This window comes from Carcharhinus amblyrhynchos, chromosome 24, assembly GCF_965287045.1.
Source record: "Carcharhinus amblyrhynchos chromosome 24, sCarAmb.v2.hapA, whole genome shotgun sequence".
Lineage (NCBI taxonomy): Eukaryota > Metazoa > Chordata > Chondrichthyes > Carcharhiniformes > Carcharhinidae > Carcharhinus > Carcharhinus amblyrhynchos.
In genome coordinates, this window is record NC_137347.1 from 31417809 (window position 1) to 31435527 (window position 17719).

A 17719-nucleotide genomic window follows, 5' to 3' on the forward strand; every position below is an offset into this window, starting at 1 on the left:
TCACAGTTCATCAGCAAATACATTTTTAAAGAAGATGCAGGTACTATGACACCAGAAGGAAGGAAGAGGAGCTCTGCCCAATATCCTGGCTAATACTCACTCTTAAGTAACAGCACCAGTAGCACATTTCCTGCAATTATGCCACGTGTATAATGGAGAAATCAGCACTTCTGTGCTGGGGCGCAATAGCACAGGTTCAGAGGGTCAGTTTCAGTGTCAGTGTCAATGCAGTGTAAATTTAATGCTCTGTAAGTCACTATCACAACATCTCACCCAGTGACTAAAATCTTTTGAGGAGGTTTTTAAGCTAGACAACACAATGACAAGAAGACAGGAGCAATGTAAACATTTTTGTGACCACTTCTTCCCTTCAGTATTTTTGCCAAAATGAAAAAATGTACCGTATTCAAATACTACCTGCTGCTCTGCCCCATTCTTGGATCTTCTCGTCCCTCCACCCTGCTGTAATTGAGAAAAACAAAAAGAACTAAGTGTAGAAATGTGTAATATGTATCAAATTTTAGGTACGCTCGCCACATAATCTTCCAGTGTCTTGAGGTGTTCTTAAATCTGACGTTCTCATCTCGTGTACTTCTCTATGAAGATAACGACAGCAACAAATTTTCTCTTTATTTTGATTCTGATTTGAACCACAACTGGAAGTGTTAGGCTAAGTGTTTAAAGAAATAAAAGTAGGAACTCTCATGGGCCATTCCCCAAAGGAAGGTGACTTAGCTTGGATGCAAAATTTCTAATAAGATTATAAGCTACATAATGATGTCTGATCTCAAGTTATCCAACTACCAATTGCATTTTAGGGTCTATTCTTGAGATGGAGAACGCTTAACATTAAAGATCTCAGGATGGCTACCTCTCCTTGCTTTTCTCCATTCCTTCCTCTTCCTTATTGCTTACTCTCTCACACTCTCTTGTTCTCCTCCACTTCTCCAACTCCAGTCCTCAATCATCTTCCTATTTTCAAGAAAGGGAACAGAGATAGCCCGGGAAACTACCGACCGGTGAGTCTGACCTCAGTGGTTGGTAAGCTGATGGAGAGGCTTCTGAGGGACAAGATTTATGAGCACTTGGAGAGGTTTAGCGTGATCAGAAATAGTCAGCATGGTTTTGTCAAGGGCAGGTTGTGCCTTACGAGCCTAGTTGAGTTCTTCGAAAATGTGACTGAACACATTGACGAAGAAAGAGCAGTGGACGCGGTTTACATGGACTTCAGCAAGGCGTTTGATAAGGTCCCCCATGCAAGACTTCTTGAGAAGGTGAGAGGGCATGGGATCCAAGGGGCTTTGGCCTTGTGGATCCAGAACTGGCTTGCCTGCAGAAGGCAAAGAGTGGTTGTGGATGGGTCTTTTTCTGCATGGAGGTCAGTCACCAGTGGAGTGCCCCAGGGATCTGTTCTAGGACCCTTGCTGTTTGTCATTTTCATAAATGACCTAGATGAGGAAGTGGAGGGATGGGTTAGTAAGTTCGCCGATGACACGAAGGCCGGTGGTGTTGTGGATGGTCTGGAAGGATGTCAGAAGTTGCAGCGTGACATAGGATGCAAGACTGGGCGGAGAAGTGGCAGATGGACTTCAACGCGAATAAATGTGTAGTGGCCCATTTTGGCAGGACCAATGGGATGAACGAGTACACTATCAAGGGCAGGAGTCTTAGCAGTGTTGAAGAGCAGAAGGATCTTGGGGTCTGGGTCCACAGGACTCTTAAATCGGCCTCGCAGGTGGAGGATGTGGTCAAGAAGGCGTATGGTGTACTGGCCTTCATTAATCGAGGGATTGAGTTTAGGAGCCAGGAGGTAATGCTGCAACTTTTGAATTTTTTGAAGAGGTGACAAAAACGGTTGACGAAGGACAAGCCGTTGATGTTGTCTATATGGATTTCAGTAAGGCGTTTGACAAGGTCCCTCATGGTAGGCTGATAGAAAAGGTGACGGCTCATGGGATACAAGGCCAGGTATGTAGATGGGTGGAGAACTGGCTTGGGAGGAGGAGACAGCGAGTAGTAGTGGAAGGCTCCTTTTCCAATTGGAGGCCTGTCACCAGTGGTGTGCCGCAGGGCTCGGTACTTGGACCTCTTCTATTTGTGGTATATATTAATGACTTGGAAGAGGGGGTAGGTGGTGTGATCAGCAAATTTGCTGATGACACCAAGATGGTTGGATTGGCGGGTACTGAGGAGCAGTGCCTGGCAATGCAACAGGACATAGACAGGCTGGTAGATTGGGCAGATAGATGGCAAATGGAATTTAATCCGGAGAAATGCGAGGTGATGCACTTTGGCCGGAATAATGTGGAGGGGAGTTATACGATAAAAGGTAGAACTATCCGGAGTATAGATACGCAGAGAGACCTGGGGGTGCAAGTGCACAAGTCCCTGAAGGTGTCGGTACAGGTGCAGAATGTGATGAGGAAAGCGTATGGTATGTTAGCCTTCATAGGAAGAGGTATAGAATATAAGAGTAGGAGTCTGATGTTGCAGTTGTATAGAACGTTGGTTAGGCCTCACTTGGAGTACTGCGTCCAGTTCTGGTTGCCGTACTACCGGAAGGATGTAGAGATCCTGGAGAGAGTGCAGAGGAGATTTACCAGGATGTTGCCTGGTATGGAAGGGCTGTCTTACGAGGAAAGATTGAATGAACTTGGGCTGTTTTCCCTTGAGAGACGTCGGCTGAGGGGGGATCTAATAGAGGTTTATAAGATTATGAAGGGGATAGATAGAGTAAATGGTGGTAAGCTTTTTCCGCTACAAGAAATGGATAGAACGAGGGGTCACGGGCTTAGGGTGAGGGGGGCTAGGTATAAGACAAATATTAGAGGGCAGTTTTTCACGCAAAGGGTAGTGGGGGTGTGGAATGCACTGCCGAGTAAGGTGGTGGAAGCAGGCACGCTAGGGTTGTTTAAGAGTCACTTAGACAGCCATATGAGCGGGCTACATATAGGGGGATATAGTAGGCCTTACTGAACATTGTAGGCTTGGGAATATGTTTTGCCTCAGGAATGTTAGTCTTTGCCTGTTTAATAATGAATTTTTTTGTCTCCACAGGCATTTAAGTCCAGCAAGGGGCATGCAGGCGGCAGGTTGTAGTGGGCTGCTCTTGGATGTTGCTTCGGGAGTTGCCTATTGCTTCATGTCGTTAGTGTGCTTAAACTGGACCATCTCGAGGGCAACATGACAGCTCAGAGACTATCTCTGTTGCTGTGCGGACACATGGATTTGGGCCTGTGTCTGTGGGAGTTTGCACGTTCTCCCCGTGGTTGCGTGAGTTTCCTCCGGGTGCTCCGGTTTCCTCCCACATCCCCCAAAGATGTGCTTTTAGGCTGATTGATTGGGTACTAAATTGTCCCTAAATTGGACCTCCCTGATCCTCGCACGTTAGGTGTAGACTAAAATCATGAATAGGTCACTGAGATAGTAGGACGGCGGCGCGGGCTCGTTGGGCCGAAGGGCCTGTTTCCTGTGCTGTGTTGTTCTTTGTCTTTGTCTTTGTTTATAAGTCCCTTGTCAGGCCCCACTTGGAGTACTGCGCGCAGTTCTGGTCGCCTCACTATAGGAAGGACGTAGAAGCTATTGAAAGGGTACAGAGGAGATTTACAAGAATGTTGCCTGGATTGGGAGGCATGCTTTATGAAGATAGGTTGAGGGAGCTGGGACTCTTCTCCCTGGAGAGATGAAGGTTGAGAGGCGACCTGATAGAGGTTTATAAAATGTTGAGAGGAATAGATAGGGTGGATTCTCAGAGGCTATTTCCCCGGGTTGAAATGGTCGCTACGAGAAGACACAGATTTAAGGTGCAGGGAAGCAAGTACAGAGGAGATGTTAGGGGTAAGTTTTTCACTCAGAGGGTGGTGAGTGAATGGAATCGGCTGCCGTCAGTGGTGGTGGAGGCGAACTCGCTGGGGTCTTTTAAAAGACTTCTGGATGAGTATATGGGATTTAATGGGATTGGGGGTTATAGATAGGTCTATGGATCGGTAGGTTTTGATGTGATCGGCGCAACTTGTGGGCCGAAGGGCCTGTTTGTGCTGTAGTGTTCTATGTTCTATCTTCTTCAGTTTCTGCTATAAACTCTCCCTATCCAATGACTCTATCCAACTCACTGAGCCAGATTATGCATAACCTAGGTGTCATATTTGATCCCAAGATAAACTTTACACCACGTATACATGCCGTCATTAACTCTGCCTATTTCCACCTCCATAATTATCTAACTCTGTTCCTATGTCAGCTCATTTGTTGCTGAAGCCCAAGTCCATGCCTTTGTTACCTTCAGACTTGATTATTCAAACACGATTTATGGAGAAAAAGCATGTGGGACACTTGCCTTTATCAATCAAGGCATAGATTACAAAAGCATGGAAGTCATGTTGGAGTTATATAGAACTTTGGTGAGTACTGTATACAGTTCTGGTTGTCATATTATAGAAAGGATGTGATTGCACTGGAGACAATGCAGAGGATATTCACCAGGATGTTGTCTGGGATGGAACATTTAAGTTATGAGGAGAGGTTGGGTAGCTTGTATTGTTTTCGCTAGAACAGAAAAGACTGAAAGATGGTCTGATCGAGGTGTGCAAGGTTATGAGAGACATGGACAGAATGGATAAGGAGCAGCTGTTCCCCTTAGTTGAAGGGTCAGTCACAAGGTTCAAGGTGAGGGACAGTAGGTTTGGGGGGGCGGTTAGAGGAAAGACTTTTCTTATCCAGAGGGTGGTGACAATCTGGAATGCACTATCTGGGAGGGGAGTAGATGTGGGTTGCCACATAGCCTTTAAAAAGTACCTGGGTGAGCCCTTGGCATGTAATAACATTCAAGGCTATGGCCAAGTGCTGCCAAATGGGATTATGCTGGGAGTTCAGGTATTTCCCATACATCAGTGTGGAATTGATGGGCTGAAGGGCCTCTTCCACACTGTATGATTCTATGATTCATTTTCTGGCAGCCTTCGAAGTTCCAAACTCTGGAAACTGGAGATCATCTAAAGTTCTGCTGTACGTTCTAACATGCATCAAGCCCCATTCGCCCATGAATTTGCCCTCAGCTTATAATTCTGTAATACCCTCCGGCCTCACAACCTCCTGAGATTTCTGTGTTCTCTAATTAGTGGTTCTTGAGCATTCCTGATATTAGTTGTACCTCCATTGGCAGTTGTACCTTCAGCTGCCTGAGTCTTAAACTAAACCATTCCTGAATCTTTCCATACCTCTCTAATTCTCTTCTCCTTCAAGGAGACTCCTCAAAACCTACCTCTTTGATCAAATCTTTGGCCATCTGCCCTAATATATCTCTTTATAAAGCTCTGTGTCAAATTTGACTCCCATGGGAGCTTTGGGGTCTTTATGTTACACTAAATGTGCTATATCAATCAAAGGTATTGATGTTCCGCCACCCTACCTTTCCTTTACTTTCTCATTCGTCAAACACTATTACTGAAGAGGAAAACACAAGAACAAAGAATTACAATATTCTCCTTTCCAACCTCAGACCCTCATCCTCTACAAACTACAGCGTGCCCAGAATACACACTTGGTGATTGACACTGGCTTCTGTACATTTTGGATCATTTATGGGCATATCACATTCACCTTCAAATCCCTTCATGACCCCAGCTCACCATATCTCTGTCATATCTTCCAGCTGTGGATCCCTATCTTCACTCTTTGCTCCATTTATTCTAAGCTGCAGTTGCTTTCCAAAATTCATTGTATCAACCACTAGACTCTGTCCTTGGGAACTTTCTAACTCACCCCACAATCTCTTCTTACCCCCCACCCCCTCCACCACTATACCTTCATCCCTCGTTCCAAAACCCTTTTCTTTGACCTAGCCTCCCTTCAAAATTCTCTTCCCTTCTCCTCATGGTCTTAAAAGTGTTGCATTATGCTACTATAACTTGAAGATGACATCAGAAATGTTGATGTATTATGTAGAATTTTACAACACACAAAAGGCCATTCAGCCCATCTGGCGCATGCTGATGTCGATGCCCCACATCCTGGCTCAACTAATCTTATTAGCATGTCTTGCTGCTAATTTTTCATATGCTTATCTAACTTCCTCTTAAATGCAATGCATTATTTATATAACTATTTATAGAATATATATTTACAGGGAAGTGTTGACACTCCCTCTCATGCTGTTTCTCATCTCTCTTTATGTTTACAGATGATGCAGCAATGAAATGTTTTCAGGTGGACTTTGATTTGGTTCTAGAAAATATAAAAGATCTGAATATTCTGGCTGGTGAGGGGGAAGCTAGGATTGAGCACATCACAGGAGGTGCTCGGCTAAAGAGGCCGGACCCTGTACCACTCACACTCTTCAAGAATGGGATTGTGATGTTTAATGGTCCATTCAGATCCTTCAATGATCCTTCAACACAGGTAAAGCACGTTCTGTAAACAATGTGCACCATAAAGTCTAATATAACCTAAAGTTTAATATAGCATAACTTTAAATTTATGTATTAGTGTCACAAGTAGGCTTACATTAACACTGTAATGAAGTCACTGTAAAAATCCCCTAGTTGCCACACTCGGTTGCCTGTTCGGGTACACTAAGGGGCAATTTAGCATGGCCAATGCACCTAACCAGCACATCTTTCAGACTGTGGGAGGAAACTGGAGCACCCAGCGGAAACAGACACAGGGAGAAAGTGCAGACTCCACACAGACAGTGATCCAAGCTGGGAATCAAACCTGGGCCCCTGGTGCTGTGAGACAGCAGTGCTAACCACTGTGCTACTGTGCTGCCCTGTCTTATCTCATGCCATATTTTACATGGCATTATGCCACAGGATGTCAACAATGACCCACTGTATGTACACAGATTATGTTGTGACTGGTCCATAACAATTTCTTATGAAGATGGTAGGATAAACTGAAGCAGCTGTTTTTAAAAAAAACACAAAGGCATCTTGGCTTTATAGGAAAGCAGAAATTGCAAAAGGAAGAGAAATATGCCAAACCTGTATAAAATATTGGTTAGGCTCCAACCAGAGCATGGGTCCAATTCTGGGAACCACACTTTAGAAAGGCTCCGGAGAAGATGTTGTAGCTTCTCCACTCCAGGAAAGTACTGGATGACAAAGGGTCCGCCATGTCCCCTTTGTCTTCTGAGGAGATTGGTGCAGTTTTTCGCTGTAGCACGTCAGTTGTAGCATGTCTGTTGTGATCCTCCTCATTTGAGCAGATCCTGTGTATACGAAGGGCTTGTCCATAGGGGTGGCTTCTTTACCGTGTTTAGGGTGGAAGCCGGAGAAGTGGAGCATCGTGAGGTTATGGTTTCTGTGCTTCTAGCAGAGAAACCATACCACGGAGTGATGAGAACGTAAGCAAAGAAACTAAAGGACTGTTGTTCTAGAAACTGGAAAATGAAGAGAAGTTTGCAGGAAAAGGAACAAAGAGGAACGGCTGTTGGAACATGGTATTATTTGTTGAAGTTAAAATCAGACCTGGGAAGGGTAGAGCTGATGAGGTTGGCAAGAGAAAAGCCATATTTCCGAAGCAATCATAAAGTCTGTTACCTTCATTTTGTTGAAACAACAATATTCTGTTGGGAACTGAATACCTGAGAGTTTGTGTGGAAGTATGATTTTAATTTGATTTATTGTCACATGTATTAGCATACAGTGAAAAGCAGTGTTTCTTGCGCGCTATACAAAGAAACCATAGAAACCCTACAGTGCAGAAGGAGGCCATTCAGCCCATCGAGTTTGCAGCCACCACAATCCCACCCACGCCCTACCCCCATGTTCCTCCATATTTACCCGCTAATCCTGCTAATCTACGCATCTCACGACTCTAAGGGGCAACTTTTAGCGTGGCCGATCAACCTAACCCACACATCATAGGACTGTGGGAAGAAACCAGAGCACCCGGAGAAAACCCACGCAGACACGAGGAGAATGTGCAAACTCCACACAGACAGTGACCCAAGCCGGGAATCAAACCCAGGTCCCTGAAGCTGTGAAGCAGCAGTGCTAACCACTATGCTACTGTGCCGCCCATACAGACCATACATAGGGAAGGAAAGAGAGAGCGCAGTATATAGTGTTACGGTCACACCTAGCGTGTAGAGAAAGATCAACTTAGTGCAAGGTACGTCCATTCGAAAGTCTGATGGCGGCAGGGAAGAAGCTGTTCTTGAGTCAGTTGGTACGTATTCTCAGACTTTTGTATCTTTTTCCTGACGGAAGAAGGTGGAAGAGAGTATGTCCGGGGTGCATGGCATCCTTAATTATGCTGGCTGCTTTGCCAAGGCAGTGGGAAGTGTAGCAATGAAGTTGGGTGGGAGGTTAGTTTGAGAGATGAACTGGGCTTTATTCTTTGTAGTTTCTTGCGGTTTTGGGCAGAGCAGGAGCCATATCAAGCTGTGATATAACCAGAAAGAATGCTTCTATGGTGCACCTGTAAAAGTTGGTGAGAGTTGTAGCTGACGTGCCAAATTTCCTTAGCCTCCTGAGAAAGAGGAGGCGTTGGTGGGCTTTCTTAATTCTGGTGTTGGCATGGAAGGGACCAGGACAGGCTGTTGGTGATCTGGGAAACTAAAAATTTGAGGCTGTCAACCATTGCTACTTCGATCCCACTGAGGTAGACAGGGGCATGTCCTCCACTATGCTTCCTGAAGTTGATGACTATCTCCTTCATTTTGTTGACATTGAGGGAGAGATTATTGTTGTTGCATCAGTTCACCAGATTCTCTATCTCTTTCCTGTACTCTGTCTCGCCATTGTTTGAGATCCGACCCACTAAGGTGGGATCATCAGCAAACTTGAAAATTGAGTTGGAGGAGAATTTGGCCATACTGTCATAGATATATGAGGAGCATATTAAGGGGTTGAGGACACAGCTTTGTGGGACAATAGTGTTGAAGATGATCGTGGAGGAGGTGTTGTTGCCTATCCTTATTGATTGCGGACTGTGGGTTAGGAAATTCAGGATTCAGTCGCAGAGGGAGGAGTTGAGCCCCAGGCCACGATGTTTAGTCATGGGTTTCATAGGAATAATGGTGTTGAAAGCTGAGCTGTCATTGATAAATAGGAGTCTAACATAGGTGTCTTTGGTATCTAGGTGTTCCAGGGTTGAGTGCAGGGCCAAAGAGCTGATGTCTGCTGTGGACCTATTGCGGCAGTAGGTGAACTGTAATGGATCCAGACAGTCTGGGAGGCCAGAATTGATTCATGTTATGACTAACGTTTCGAAGCACTCCATAATGATATGTGAGAGCCACTGGATGATAGTCATTAAGGCACACTGCCTGGCTTTTCTTTGGTACCAGAATGATGATCGTCTTCTTGACGCAGATAGAGACCTTAGATTGTTGTAAAGAGAGGTTGAATTTGTCTGCAAGCACCCCTGTCAGTTGGTCCACGCAGGATCTGAGTGCTCGTCCTCATACCCCACCTGGGCCAGTTGTTTTCCGTGGGCTGACCTTCAAGAAGGCGGCTCTGAGATTTGCACTGGTAACCTCGGAAACAGATTTGTCAAGGCTTCCAGGATGGAGGGTGTGCTCTCGCTGACCTCTTGCTCAAAACGGGCATTGAATGCATTGAGTTCATCAGATAGGGATGCATTACTGCCGGCAATTTTACATGCCTTCATTTTGTAGCCTGTTATGTCTTGCAGACCTTGCCATAGTTGGCGGGGGTCTGTGTGTTAGCCTGGGATTTTAGCTTAGTCTGGTACTGTCTTTTGGCACCTTTGATGCATCTCCTTAGATCATATTTGCCTTTCTTGTGTCGGTCAGGTTCACCTGACTTGAGCACCTCAAACCTGGACTTCAGCAAGCAGTCGATATCCCTGGTCTTCCATGGTTTCCGGTTGGGGAACACACAGATTTGCTTCTTTGGCAGTCAGTTACCATAGTGGCATAGTCATTCAGACTGGTCGCAGGGTTTTTAAATACTGACCAGTCCACTGACTCTAAGCAGTTCCGTAGGAGATCATCCAATTCCCCAGACAAATGTTGCACGGCTTTCTTTGATCCTCCCATTTCAGTTTTTGCTTGCAAGTTGAGAGCAGGAGCACAGCCTTGTGTCTGATTTGCCAAAGTGTGAGTGGGCAATAGAGCGGTAGGCGTGTTTGATACTTGTGTAGCAGTGGTCTAAAATGCTTAGGCCTCTGGTGGAACAGGAGACGTGTTGGTGATGTCTTAGTAGAACGCTCTTGAGCTTGGCCTGATTAAAGTCCCTGGCCATGATGAACAAGGCCTCAGGATGTTTCATTTCAACGCTATTTGTAGTGATGTATATTTCATCTTCACATCCGTATGGGGGGGGATCTAAACTGCTGTCAGGATAACTCCCACAGAAGGTACTGAGGGCGGCATTTTAGATATTTTAAGTTTGGGGAGCAGAAGCTTGCTAGTTGCTACTTCCAGGCACCATGAGGTGTTGATTAGGACGCAAATCGCTAGGAATCAATTCCCTAGCCTTGCCTGAAGCAAGTATGGTCCAGTCATTGGATTGAGAAGCCCTCTGGTTGTAGGGCACAGTCCAGTGAAGCAGGAGTGAGCCATGTCTCTGTGAAACAGAGTACACAGCAGTCTCTCAGTCTTCTTTGAAAAGAGAGCCTGGCTTTAAGTTCACCTAACTTGTTTTCCAGAGATGCAAGTTTGGATGCATGTGGCAATTCAAGACAAAAGAATACTGAAAGGAGAGTTATAAAACTTGGAAGCGGATCCATAGTGGGAGTAGCTAAAGGAAAGCATTGTTTAAAAGAAGATTCTATGGCATGTCTTTAAGAGAGCGGAATTTGGAAATATTCATGTGGAAGCCAGAGTCCAGTCAACCAAAAGAAGGGAGAGAAAGGGGCTGTTAGATAAAAGTTTGGGGCTTAGAAACAGCAGAACACAGCAGTGTGCATCACCTTGATCAGTAAAGATGGCACTGACTCTGGGAAAGCTTGTGATATGTGTGGCATACAAGTTGTGGGAGGTTTTGGATCCTCAAGGTATCCAGAACTGTCACATCTGCACAATGTGTGAGAAGATAGCAGTCTTTGAACATCTGGCTGATTTGGAGCAGCAACTTTCTTCACTGCGCACCGTAGAAGAGGGAGAGAGATTTCTGGAACAATTGTACCAGAGAGTAGTCCCTCCGCTTCATGATAGGTAGGGATGACAGGAAAGTGGGTGACCATTTGTCAAAAGGATAAGAGACAGCAGGTCCAGGAAATGCAAGACGCCTTGGAGCTGTCTGACAGGTATGAAATTTTAGATGCCCATGAAGTGAACAACGCAACTAAGCCAGGGATAGATGACTCGAGGGAAAACCACTGTACCATGAGGCCCGAGGTGACTCTGGGAAAGAGAAGGAAGCTGGCAGGCAGATTAGAAAGGTGGTAATAGGGGGTGACTGAACAGTTCGAGGGATAGACAATCTAGTTTGCAGCCGAGATTGTGAGACCCATACGGTCTGTTGCTTCTCTGGTGCAAGGGGTTAGGACGTAACAGATCAGCTAGACTGACTTCTGGAAAGGGAAGGTGAACAACCAGAGGTTGTGGTTCATGTGGAAACCAACAAGATAGGGAGGGATTGATTTGAGGTCTTGCAGGACCAGTTTGAGGAATTAAGGATTAGGTTGAAACATTGGACCTTCTGGGTAGTAATCTCAGAAACCCTGTGCCACAAGCTTCACTATTCAGGCAAAGACAGATCAGGAAGCTAAGTGTGTGGCTTGAGGGGTGGTGTAGAAGGGAATGGTTTAGACTTTTGGAAAGGACAAAGCTGTTCAGAAAAGATGGGCTTCAGAATGGAACCAATTTCCTGGCTGAGTGAGTAAATAGTAAATATGAAGGTGAATTTAACTTTGTAAGGCAGGGGGTTGGGTTAATTAATGGGTCTTGCTTTAGAAGTACTAGGGAGGGCAAAAGAGAGAAGATGGGGAACAGGAAAAGCAAGTGAGGGAAGGCTTGAGTGTTGACAGTGAACAGAGAAATGGTTTATCTCCCAAAGGGCAAGAAAGACATAAGGGCAGAGTTAAGTTGTATGCAAATGCATGGAGTATAGTGAACAAAATTGGGGAACTGGAAGGAGAAATTGCACTAGGGGACATAAGAACATAAGAACGTAAGAAATAGGAGCAGGAGTAGGCCATCTAGCCCTTCGAGCCTGCCCCGCCATTCAATAAGATCATGGCTGATCTGTCGTGGCTCAGTTCCACATTCCTGCCCTCTCCCCATAACCCTTAATCCCCTCTCTTATCAAAAACCCATCAACCCACGTCTTAAAAATATTTAGCGAGGCAGCCTCCACCACTTCAACGGACAGAGAATTCCAGAGATTCACCACCCTTTGAGTGAAGAAGTTCCTCCTCAACTCTGTTCTAAACCACCCCCCTTTATCTTGAGGCTGTGCCCCCTAGTCCTACTGTCCTTTCTGAACGGGAAGAGTCTCTCCACCTCTATCCTATCCATCCCATTCATCATCTTATACGTCTCAATGAGATCTCCCCTCATTCTTCTAAACTCTAACGAGTACAAGCCTAATTTATTCAGCCTCTCCTCATAGCTCAACCCCCTCAACTCTGGCATCAGCCTAGTAAACCTCCTCTGCACTCCAAGGCCAAAATATCCTTGCGTAAGTACGGCGCCCAAAACTGCACACAGTACTCCAGCTGCGGCCTCACCAATGCCCTATACAGCCGCAGCAAAACCTCCCTACTTTTATATTCAATCCCCCTCGCGATGAAGGCCAGCATCCCATTCGCCTTCCTGACCACCTGCTGCACCTGCAAGCTGGGTTTTTGCGACTCATGCACAAGGACCCCAAGGTCCCTCTGCTCCGTCGCCTGCTGCAGTTTTTCGCCACGCAAGTAATAATCCTTCCTACCATTATTCCTACCAAAGTGGACCACCTCACACTTGCCAACATTAAATTCCATTTGCCATTTCCTGGCCCATTCGCCCAGCCTATCTAGATCCTTCTGCAGACTCTCCACACCCTCCGCACAATTTGCCGTTCCACCAATCTTGGTGTCGTCAGCAAATTTCGACACCCTACACTTGGTTCCCTCCTCCAGATCATCTATATAAATGGTAAATAGCTGAGGCCCCAGCACCGACCCCTGGGGCACTCCACTAGTCACCATCCGCCAATCCGAATAGCACCCATTGACCCCCACTCTCTGCCTCCTATTTGACAACCAATCCTCTATCCACGCTAACACCCTACCCCCAACTCCATGTCCCCTGACCTTCTGCAATAACCTCTTGTGAGGTACCTTGTCAAATGCCTTCTGAAAATCAAGAAAGACCACATCCACCGGCTCTCCTCTATCCACCGCCCTAGACACATCCTCATAGAACTCCAGTAAATTTGTCAGACACGACTTCCCCTTAACGAAACCGTGCTGCGTCTGCTCTATCAAGCAATTCCCCTCAAGATGCCTCGCTATTTCCTCCTTGATGACGGATTCTAACATTTTACCTACAACAGACATTAAACTAACCGGCCTATAATTCCCTGCCTTTTGCCTGGCACCCTTCTGAAACAATTAGCCGTAACATTAGCCGTTTTCCAATCTTCCGGCACTTCCCTGGAATCCAGCGACGTCTGGAAAATAACCACCAAGGCATCCACTATCACCTCCGCCGTTTCTTTCAGAACCCTCGGATGCATTCCATCCGGTCCTGGCAACTTGTCCACAATCAGCCCCTCCAGTCTGTCGAGCACCGCCTCTCTAGTAACAATAATGTCATTAAGACCCTCCAGTCCTACCACCTTTCCATCTCTAACACCCGGCAAATTATTCACGTCCTCCTCCGTGAAGACAGAAACAAAAAAGTTGTTCAAGATATGGCATAGTGGCATTGACAGAAACATGGCTCAAGCTAGAACAGGACTGGCTACTTAACATCCCAGATTATAGGTTTTTAATAGAAACAGAGTGGGTAAAAAAGGAGGCAAAGCAGTATTGGTCAAAGATAGTATCATAACCCTTGAATGAGATGCAGTTCCTGAATTAGAATCAATATGGTTGAAGCTGGAAGGGAGTGGTGACTTTATTTGGTATTTATTATTAACCCCTAAATAGTGGGCAGCATTTTGGTTAGCACTGCTGGCTTATAATGCCAGGGACATGTGTTTGATTCCCGGCTTGGGTCACTGTCTATGCAGAGTTTAAACTTTCTCCCCGTGTCTGTATGGGTTTCCTCTGGGTGCTCTGGTTTTCTCCCCCTGTCCGAAAGATCAGTTGCCACACTTCGGTGCCTGTTCCGGTGCACTGAGGGAGAATTTAGCATAGCCAATGCACCTAACCAGCACGTCTTTAGACTGTGGGAATAAACTGGAGCACACGGAGGAAATCCACACAGACACGGGGAGAATGTACAGATTCCACACAGACAGTGACCCAAGCCGGGAATCGAACCCGTGTCCCTGGTGCTGTGAGGCAGCATTGCTAACCACTGTGCCACTGTGGGAGCCAATGCAGACACGATGGGTCAAATAGCTTCCTCTGTTCCATTAAATTCTATCATTCTAGAGCCTTTGGTTCACAGTATCATAATTACCTTGGGGGATTGAGAAGAAATCCACAGAAATTCAAGTGAGTGACATCAGCCACTGGCTTTCAGAGTGCGGTGTTGTCTGACTACAGTTAACATCTTGGTTTACCAAGAACATTGCATTAGATATATTGTGTAAACTGTGTTATCCTTGAAATATGCATGCATTTGTGAACTTAAGGGGGGGGGGATGAAGAGTATTGTCCTATAGTCAAAATGTTTGTGTTTAATAAATGTATTTTCTTGTTAAAGGTTAAGTGGCAGTCCTATGTCTCTGTTCCTCCACATTTTCTAAAGAAAATATAAGTTAGGGTCTTTTGAGCCCGGATTCCACTCTGGGAACCTTCCAACCAGTAGTAGCACCAACTGGGATCATAACACTTGGCTGCTGAGTTTCCTACTTGACAGTCAGTAGACTTCAAAAATATTTAATTACCTGTAAAATTCTGAGGTAATGAATGGTTCTCTATAAGTGCAAGTCCTTTTCCTTCTTAGAAAATTGTCTCCAGCCAGTTATGATGACCTGGAATGCATTGCCTGAGAGGGAGCAGTTTTTGATAGTTACATAAAATGTATTATTATTGACTATTAATGCAGGAGCATTAATGATTGTATTAATTACCCCTTAGATTGAAGGTGTTATCCAGTTTTACATTAAACATTATTTTTGATCCCAACCCAATGGTGACTTATCACAAACTGTTTCTCTTTTTTTTGTAATTGTTTGATCTCAGCACTATCTGCAGGATATAATGGATGGATATTTCCCTTCAGAGCTGCAGAACAGGTATCCAGAAGGAGTTCCAATTAAGGTAAAAGACTGAATAACAAATCATTAGTAGTGGGGAAATACAACTGTGCTTGATCAAATAGCATCAAGAGCACAGTGTTCCATAGATTTAATTAACTCCTTTCACAGGAGTGCAGGATTGTTGAATCGTGAATTTGCATTTATGTAACACCTCTAACCGGTTCAAGATGTCCAAATTATTTGATAGCCAGTGAAGTATTTTTAAAACATGGTCACTGTTTTAATGGAGTGCTCGTAGTAGCCAATTTGTGCCCAGCAAGGTCCCATAAACAATAATGAGATGAATGAATAGAAAATCTGTTTTGCTGTTGTTGGCTGAGAGATAAATAATGGTCAAGATACGCAGAGAAGCTCTCCTCACCTGCTTCAGAATAGTAACCATGAAGTAACTCATCAGAAAGACAGGACAGTGCGGCTTTTCTTCTACAATGGGAGTATCAACCTGGAATTAATGCTCAAGTGTCTGACATGATGCTCAAACCCTTAGCATTTGACTCAGAAATGTGAGTGCTACCCACGGAACTAGTTTACACCTAACTAGAGGCAGACAATCTAGATTTCATATGTGTTTTACCAGAGTGATTGAAGGGGGTGTGGGCTGCATGTGGACAGGTGAATAGAATTGATTATCCCCTTTATGTATTTGGATGTGGAAAATGAGAGTAATCTCCACAGGATCAAATTGGCTTAAAGATGAGGTTGCTGGCAGGGTGTTGGTTCACTCAGTTGGCTAGATGGCTGATTCATGATTTAGAGCAAAGCGCAGGTTCAATTCCCATACCAGCTGAGGTTATTCATGAAGGCCCCACCTTCTCAACCTTGCCTCTTGTCTGAGATGTGGTGATCCTTGAGTTAAATCATCACCCATCAGCTCTGTCCTTTTAAGAGGAGAACAGCCTATGTTCATCTGGCAATTTTTTTAATTCATTCGCGGGATATGGGTGTCACTGGCTGGCCAGCATTTATTGCCCATTCCTAGTTGCCCTTCAGAAGGTGAGCTGCCTTCTTGAAATGCTGCAGTCCATGTGCTGTTGGTTGACCCACAACGCCATTAGGGATGGGATTCCAGGATTTTGACCCAGCGATTGCAAAGGAACGGCGATATATTTCCAAGTCAGGATGGTGAGTGGCTTGGAGGGGATCTTGCAGGTGGTGGTGGTGTTCCCATGTATCTGCTGCCCTTGTCCTTCCAGATAAGTGGCCATAGGTTTGGAAGGTGCTGTCTAAGGATCTTTGGTGAATTTCTGCAGTGCATCTTGTAGATAGTACACACTACTGCTACTGAGCGTCAGTGAAAAAGTGGATGTTTGTAGATGTAGTGCAACACATGTGGTGACTATGGCGACTTTATTTTTATTAGGACTCTGGACATCTCTCTGAAGCAGACTTGAAAATGTTACGTATGCTAATTAGTCATGATTTCTTACTGGGAGTTGGAAGGGTGGATACAACACTGAAAGCTGGGAATGTTTCTACTTGACTTCAAATGATCCTGCAACCAATGATGTCCTTCTTCACAAAGAGCTCACCAGTTCTCTGAGCTTGAATAAATGGGGTTTGCACACTTGGACTTTTTAGTAGTTTGCAGACTGTGATGTTAGTGTACCTTTAAGAAAGGTTTTTTTTAAACATGATTTGTGCAGCTCACTGCTTCAGTGATGTCATTGTCGCTGGCTTGACTGGAAATGTCCTTCCATTGCTTCTTAAGTGGTTTAAATGGGTTTGTTTGTGTTTACTCTGGGATTAATTTTATGATACTGCATTGTTAAGAGGACAGTCATGTGTTTCTGGACAGTTTTTTTTCTCATTTTCAGTTTCAGTTTGGAGTTGCAGGTTTATGCAATTGGGTTTTGGAAGGGACAGCAAGCTGAAAAGAAGTGTTTTCCCTCTCTCCCTATTGTTTTGAAAATTCTGTTGGTTTCCTGAAGGGTGAAAATCTGTTCTTCTTGGTGACTGGACCAGAGTCTTTCTGGTGCTTTGGGAAGCTGTCTTGTGTTCAAACTGTTTGGACTGAATCCAGAGAACTGCAGATTTCAACCAAAGGACTCAAATTTCCATTATCGCGTGAGCAATAATCTCTGCTATGTTATACCTGTGAAAAGGGTTTTTTTAGTCAATGGGTTTTGGTTTAATTGGAATACATTAGAGATATTAATTAAGGGTTATACATTAAAGTAGTTTTGTTTCTTCTTTGTAATTGTTAAAAGTTCTTGCTAATTTTCTTACTATACATGTTAACTATATTCTTAAATAAACTTTGTTTGATAAAAGCTCCCTAGTGGGTCTTTAGAATCACACCTGAAGTGAAACATCTCATGCTTATCCTAGCCAAATGCAAAATGCAAACCTTATGGTTCAGGCAGGCTTCATAAAACACTTTGAAGTTT

The 17719-nt window shown here is 44.7% G+C and overlaps 1 protein-coding gene across 2 annotated transcripts in view; it reads left to right on the forward strand.

Annotated features, from left to right (window-relative positions):
• The window catches only part of ubxn11 (UBX domain protein 11), a 56124-nt gene that overhangs the window by 20578 nt on the left and 17827 nt on the right, over positions 1-17719 (forward strand). For both annotated transcript variants that reach the window (XM_080211598.1, XM_080211597.1), the window contains exons 8-9: positions 6179-6396; positions 15256-15333. In XM_080211598.1, the coding sequence (XP_080067724.1) occupies positions 6179-6396; positions 15256-15333 (296 nt within the window). The remainder of the gene's footprint in view (positions 1-6178; positions 6397-15255; positions 15334-17719) is intronic.